The sequence below is a fragment of the Ovis canadensis genome, chromosome 1 (genome assembly GCF_042477335.2).
Source record: "Ovis canadensis isolate MfBH-ARS-UI-01 breed Bighorn chromosome 1, ARS-UI_OviCan_v2, whole genome shotgun sequence".
Lineage (NCBI taxonomy): Eukaryota > Metazoa > Chordata > Mammalia > Artiodactyla > Bovidae > Ovis > Ovis canadensis.
The window spans coordinates 101,835,804-101,843,035 of record NC_091245.1 but is presented as its reverse complement, the minus strand read 5'-3'; the positions used below and the strand labels follow the sequence as shown (position 1 = coordinate 101,843,035).

The 7,232-nt window shown below is 44.4% G+C and overlaps 1 protein-coding gene across 4 annotated transcripts in view; it reads right to left on the bottom strand.

Moving 5' to 3' along the window:
- Nucleotides 1–234: 234 nt before the first annotated feature.
- The window catches only part of SETDB1 (SET domain bifurcated histone lysine methyltransferase 1), a 29,376-nt gene continuing 22,378 nt past the window's right edge, over nucleotides 235–7,232 (bottom strand). For all 4 annotated transcript variants that reach the window (XM_069603750.1, XM_069603760.1, XM_069603768.1 and 1 more), the window contains 8 exons: nucleotides 4,752–4,921; nucleotides 3,605–4,233; nucleotides 2,743–2,771; nucleotides 2,495–2,627; nucleotides 1,851–2,016; nucleotides 1,278–1,489; nucleotides 932–1,020; nucleotides 235–756 (listed from right to left, as the gene is read on the bottom strand). In XM_069603750.1, the coding sequence (XP_069459851.1) occupies nucleotides 639–756; nucleotides 932–1,020; nucleotides 1,278–1,489; nucleotides 1,851–2,016; nucleotides 2,495–2,627; nucleotides 2,743–2,771; nucleotides 3,605–4,233; nucleotides 4,752–4,921 (1,546 nt within the window). In that variant the 3' untranslated portion in view covers nucleotides 235–638. The remainder of the gene's footprint in view (nucleotides 757–931; nucleotides 1,021–1,277; nucleotides 1,490–1,850; nucleotides 2,017–2,494; nucleotides 2,628–2,742; nucleotides 2,772–3,604; nucleotides 4,234–4,751; nucleotides 4,922–7,232) is intronic.

The window sequence follows — 7,232 nt, the reverse complement described above, 5'->3', positions numbered from 1 at the left end:
GTGTGAGACTCTTAAGAACTGAGAAGAGTGATCAACTAAATAAACTAAGGTAGTCTTCCTCATGCCTTCCTCATGGTTATGCAACATTAAAAAATCACATGGCAAATAAGAAAAAGCAAAAGTAGAGAAAGGTCAGGATTAATGACAGCTGCCTGTTGGGAAGGGTCGGGGAAAAACTCATCTCTCATCAAGACCTAGAACTGGGAGCTGAGGGAAAGAAATCAAATCACAATCTTAGTTTTAACATCTTGTTAAAAGACTTTCAAGAAACAATACAAACCAGGGATAGTAAAATACACAGCCCCCATTCTAGGAATAAAGTCTGTTAGAAGAATGAACACTTGGAACAAATGTAGGATGGGAGGGGTGAGCCACAGGAGGACTGAAGGGATGTCAGGCCCAGGTTAGAGTGGTAACCTCTCCCACCCCCAGTGCCTCGGGAGGCAGGGGAGGGACCCTGCCTGCTAGCACCGCAATGGAAGGGGTCTCCTGATCCAGAACCCCCATTTCTATCTACTAGAAGCTGAGGAGTAGCTAGACTAGAAACTTGGGGGTCAGAATCCAACAGTCAGGGAGACCCAGTTCCTGAGGAAAGGGCAGTTCAGGAAGGCTCAGAAGGTCAGGAGGAAGGCTGTCCTCTAAAGAAGACGCCCTCGGCATTCGATGGCCCCGCAGCAGCAAAGCAGCTCCTTGCCCTCCACGCTGCCCACCTCATAGTTGTAGTCCCAGGTGAGCTCGGTGCCAGCCCGGATTCTCCTGAAGAGCAAGAGGAGGAAGGGGTGTGGTCAAACAGCAGAAACCCAGGCCTGCGATGACTGAATGTGTAGGGGGAGCTGGATCACAGATGGGAGAGAGGCCCTTTGAAGGTCCTGGCCCCTCCCCAACCTGGGCTTTTCCCACCCACCCATCCCCTTTCCTGATTCCCTCTTACTTGCTGGCAAAGAAGGCCACCCACGGGAAGCGGAGATCATGAGTATCCACGAAGACATTCTGGACAAACAGGTTGGGGCTGCAACTGTGCTGTAGGTTTAAGTACAGATCACTTATGAACCAAGGAAACAGAATCTGGTTTTGTGGGGTGAGCGAGCGCTGGATGAAAACAATGCCATTTGATCCTCCCATGGCAACAGAAATTTTGAAAGCCACCTCTTTTAAGATTCTTTGCGATCAAGAATTTTAATGAGAAAAGGTAGGTTTATGTAGTTGTATTTAAAAGAACTAGAAATGTGAGGACTAGGGGATAACCAGCATATACAGGTGAGCGAAAGGGGTCTCACATTGAGGTAGCGGCCCAGGTTGCCTTCAAGCTTGGCATCGATGATGTAGCAAGACTCCTCCCCATCGTAGAACTGGCGTGTGTTCTTACGAACGGGTGCACTCTCCCCCTTTTCCACGGATGCCATGTTGGTTGATTTAATGGCAATCCCATGGGTTGATTTCAAAGCAAAACCCCGGGTGGACTTTACTGCCACTTGGCGCTTCATTGGACCTGGACAAGGAGAAGAATGGGGCTAGGTCCACCCTACCCCAGGACTGGACCTTCTACTTCCTTATTTCTTCCTGCTTCCATTTTTATCCCACCCAGTGCACCTCAGGAATACCAATAAGCTGAGACTCTGGAGCAAAGGCCCAAGGTGGCAAGTTTTTTTCAAGCAGGATTAGATCTGCTGGATACAGGAGCAGAGGGAAAAGAAAAGGCAACTGGAAAGAAGAGGGGGAGGGGATATGTCACACATTATTAACAGTTTAGCTGGGAGTCAGGGAGTCTTCCCAGGGATGCTTCAATTCTAAGATCTGAATTTTCCCCCTACTGGTTCCTTCTTACTACCCCACAAATTCTTCCAGACTACCAGACATGTTCTTCTTGTCCTCAAAGTCATCCCCTTCAGAGCCAGAGGAGATGGTCTGGATATCATCACTGTCCATGGCTGTGGCTGAAGTCTGGCCAGCAGTGGGCTTCCGGCTGGTCCCACTTTCCCCCTCACTTTCTGTGCTGCTGGACAGGGTCAGGATATCCTGAGGAAGCAGAAGGGTGAAAAGAAGGAATAAGAGTAACTGGAGAGGGACTTCCCTGGTGGTTCAGTGGCTGGGATTCCACACTCCCAGCAGAGGGGGCCTGGTGTGGCTCCCTCATCAGGGAACTGGATCTCACAAGCTGCAAATAAAGATTCTCCATGCTGCAAGGAAGATGGAAGATCCCGCATACAGCAACTGGGACCCGGTGAAGCCAAAAAATATATGTGTATAAAAAAACCGAGTAAATGGAAAGGGCCCCTTGGAATCCCTGCTTTTAGGTACAGTTAGGCAGGAAGGGGTTGAGGCTATAGCGAGATTAGATGCTGGATGAAGGAAAATGAGGCAGGAAGCCAAGACCAGAGAAGCAAGAAAATGTCCAACAGTATATGGTGACAGACTTGACACGAGAAGAACACTCCTTTACGCACACTCTAAAACAGGAGGCTGGGTAGGGCACAGCTTGAGAGAGGCCACTCACATCAGGGTTTGGCTGAGCAGAGGCCATGAGTCGTCGGCTCTGATGCATACTAGTCTTACTTGGTGGGCGGCGAAGTCCTTCAGGCTTCACAGGAGAAGGATTATAACCATAATTTCGAGAGCTTTCAGTCACTCTGATGGGAGAGGAAGACATGAGAGGGGTCAGGTTTACTGGCCGTGTCTTAGGCTGCTTTTGTAGGCTCGAGAGAAGGAAGATTTGGAAACAGGTAAAAGAAGTGAAGCACTTACAGCGACATCCTGTTTCGGTCATCAGGGTCCTGGAAAAGAGAGTGAGTGAACGGCTGAATGTTTCCACGGTTCTAGATAATACATCCAACAACTGCAGACTTCACCTCAGATGACCTCTAAAGATAGTCGCCAGCGAGAGGTACACTATCTCAAGTTGGGTGTGTATGGAGAAATTACACTCCAACTTGAGAATAACGATCATTTTTATCAGGAAGCCCCACTGGGAGGGGTCTTTAACCCTTCCCAATAATAGGGCATTACAAAATGTGCATGGAAAACACCATGGGCAGAACAAGGACAGGGGACTGTTCACCATCTGTAATGTGGTAAGTTTCAACATCATTAAAAATACGTTAAGATCAATTCTTGTTTTTCTACTATAATGAAAGCAACGATGTAGATAAACTGAGGTAGCAGTTTTAAAAAATTATTTTTAAATCCTCCACTTTGGAATGAATCAGGTACTCTCCCCACAGCAGGCTGACTGTAAAATAATTTGGTTCTTTAAACAAACATGGGGTTGCAAGAATCAGACATGACTTAGCAACCACACCACCATAGGAATGTATTAGGGGGAAAATTAATCAGGTTTGCCATAGAAATCCATCAAATAAATTATCTGCATATGAAGACTCATGGTGAGGGAATTCCTTGGTGTATCCTGTGGTTAGAACTCTGTGCTTCCACTGCAGGGGATACAAGTTTGATCCCTGGTCAAGGAACTAAGATCCCCAAGCCATGTGGTATGGTCAAAAACAATAACAAAAGCACTCATGGTCTCATGGTGAGATTGCATTAAGTTTGTCACCACATCAAACTTATATAACCACCACAATTCTCCGAGTTCCCTGCCACTGCTTACCTCTTTCTTGGCCTGCTTGATGTCTCCCTCATCCTTGAAGCCCAGCCCTGAGGTGGAAGCCTTCTCAGCTTCCCCTCTGCCTCCCCCAGTGCGGCCTTCCCCACCTTCACTAGTCTTGAAGGATGAACGGCTATCAGAGTCAGCAAAGCCACCTTCACTGATACTGTTGCAGCTCAACCACGAGGCTACTTTGTTCTTAGATGTCTCTTCAGAGGAAGGTGGATTGCAGCCACCTACAGGGATTGATGGAGGGACAGGAATATGTGGGGGCCCTAGGTCTGGGGGGCGAGAGTCCTTGGAAGACATCTCAGACAATCCATTCTCCTTCTGGCCCCGGGTCTGCCGTCGGGTAGCATAGCTGCGCCACACCGAGCTGGTGCTGAAGTCCTCGTCCTTACAGAAATTGTCATCTGAGCTGTCGTCATTGGACTCCTCGGGGTCCTCTGTACCGCTGTTGCCATCTTCCTGGTCCTTCAAGTCTACACCACTGCTGTCAGAGGAACAGGGGGCATCACTCTCATACCCCTCCTTGAAGTTCTCCACGCTCTCAATATGGTCCAGATTGGCAAAGTACTCATCACCCATTTCTAGGCCCTCCTTGTCAGCAAAGTCATCTGTCAGGATCTTCCCTGGGAATGAAGAGAAAGCCTTCCAGGGTTATGAGGAGCTTTTAGAAAGAATAAAGTTCATTTCATCAATACCCAGCCCCACACTATAGAGTCAAATAACATTCATTATGGTCTCTTGTTTCTCTTTGATGATACCTCCTCCTTAGTGTCTTAACGGTGAGAGTAAGGGGAGCTTTAGATCTTGCCCGTTCTGCCACCCCATTCTTCCTAAGTTATGCTAAATCTCTGTGTGGAGTGATGTGGGAAAAAAATGACACATGTCAGTTTTTCTAAAACCATGTCTCTCTCTGTTGAAACATGTCCACAATTTTATCCCTTTTCATTCTTGTTCTCCTGAAGCACTTTTGACCCTTCCTGATTCACCCAGACAGGCGCATCACTCATGTTCTTTATAGAAGAAAATCCTGTCTTCTTTCTCCTAGTTCACAGGTTAAGCATTTTATTCTTAAATTCAACTTGTCTCTGATTCAACATTCCACCATGTTCTAACCCCAGAAAGAAACCCTTTCATCACCAACCTGCATAAATACAGACAAAGGAGCCTTTGGCAATATCATCCAAGCAACGGATACCCCAGCCCTTGTTCTGGGTCTTGAAGAGCTGCAGACGAACTTGCAGGCCATGCTGTACCAACCGGTTTGTGCACATGTTAGGGTCACATTTGCAGCGTTTGTTACACTCATAAACTCTGGGAGGAGATCACAATAAAATCAATCATATCATGATCACTAGAGCATCTGTTACATTCACAGAACTGTTACAATTTTTAAGGTGTCATCATTTATCAGGCAATGATCTAAATAAGTAGACTTACTGAACTGTCTATGCTCTTCAATTTGTTTGGAAATATAGCTCAAAGAAATAACTCAGAAGGGGGAAAAGTGATTAATATAGATATAGCACTAAAGACAGCAACAGTGAATAAAAGAATGCCTAACATCTGGAGAAAAGCTAAGTGAACCAGGATGTGAATATAGATTAAGAGCCGTTAAAATAAGTCAGCTTGTAGAAACTGATACAATAAAATATATTTAAGGAAATCAGAAGCCCATATAGTAGACACTGAAAGGGAGCAAAAGATGAGGAACTGGAAGTTCATGGGACTCTTGCTTTTGGTACTGATTTTCATTCTTTTATTCAGCGAACATTTATTAAACACCAAGAGCTGTACTAGACAGTGGGAACACAATGGAATGGAAAAGGTCATGATCTCTCCTCTCAGGGAGCTCATTTCTATCTAGTTCAAGGCATTACAACTTAACTATTTAAAAAATAAACTATTGAAGTTAATCAGAGAGAGCTAGTAAATATCAACATTAAAGGAAGATAATACACTGAGAAAACTGTCCTATTTTTAGGGAGTATCCATTTTTATGCTCTACTTCGTGTTATAGTTTAACTTCTTTTTTTTCTGGTATGTAAATTTAAGGAAGACAATCGCTTTTAGAAAGATGACAACAGTACAGTCAGTTGATGACGTCAGCAAAATCTCTCTAGGCAAAGGTAACAGCAGCTTCTATTTACCAAGCACATATATTTTGTGTTTGGCAATATATCAATGCTTTATATACATTCTCTTATTCTATCCTTACAGCAGCCCTATAAAGGTATGTTTTTAAATTTACTAAAACATTAAAGCATAATACACATAGAGAGAAGAATATGTAAAAGTCTATAGCTCAACAATTTTTCACAAACTGCACACACCATGTAACCAATACCACATCAAGAAAGAACTTTGTTAGGTCTCAAAAACTCTACTGGGGTTGGGAAGGTATTAATGTTCATATCCTCTGTTAACTAAAACAGGATCAGTTTGGAAAGGACAAGTCCAGAATGTGAATTCAGGTGTAATCACCACGAAGGGCTTCCCTGGTGGCTCAGCGGTGAAGAACTCACCTGCCAATGTAGGAGATGTGGGTTCAATCCCTGGGTTGGTAAGAGCCCTGGAGAAAGACATGGCAACCCACCCAAGTATTCTTGCCTAGGAAATCCCAGAGATAGAGGAGCCTCCGTGATACAGTCCGTAGGGTCGGAAGAGTCAAGACAGAACTGAGTGACTGAACAACAACTACTAATCATCACCACATGAAACTTTCAGAACAGCTAAACAGAGTACCGTTCATCCACTCAACAGAATTTACGCGGTTAGTATACGCTGTGCACTGGGTAAAAATCTGCTGATGATACAACGGTAAGCAAGAGAAACAAGGTTCCTGCCCTCATGGAGATTATCTCTTAATGGAAAAAGAGACCAAAAACAAGTCAACAAATAAAATGAAAGTTGTCACAGATACTATAAAAGGACAAACTCTGAATGAGATAATTAAAGGAGTGAAAATGACCTAGTTTGAGAGTGACCAGGAAAGGTCTCTCTGAGGAGATGACAGCAAAGCTGAGAGAGAGCTCAAGGTTAAAGAAGATAAGCATGCAAACAACAGTGGAAGGATGCCAGGCAGAGGGCACAGTATGTACAAAGGCTCTCGAGGTAGGCTGGCAAACACTGGGCGAACTGGATCCAGGCACTGAAGAGTGTCAGTGTGGTTGGAACAGTTTTGGAAGGAGAGAGATAGGAAGGGGTCAGACAGTACACTGTCTTGTGATCCAAGATTAAGAGTCAGAATAAAATCCAAAGTGCAGTGGAAAGCTCTTAAAGAGTTTTAAGTAGGGGAGGAACATATTTGTGGTTATGTGAAAATACTTTTATGAAACATTTCAAACCTATAAAAAAGCTATAATGAACACTCACAGCATTATCAAATCTAAACATTGTTACACGATTCAATTTTATTACAAGTAAAACATCAATGACACAATGTAGCTAACGCTAATAGCGGTGTTTTCCTTTGCTCAGTTTTCAATATGCATTCAGCTTAAATTTATGTCCTGATTTCCTCTGATGATACTCAGACACATCAGGCTTTCTATCAAACCCCGTTTCCCAAAAGTTTCTCCTGCAGCCAAGTCTGACCTGCTCTCACACTGGCTGTTCTCTACAT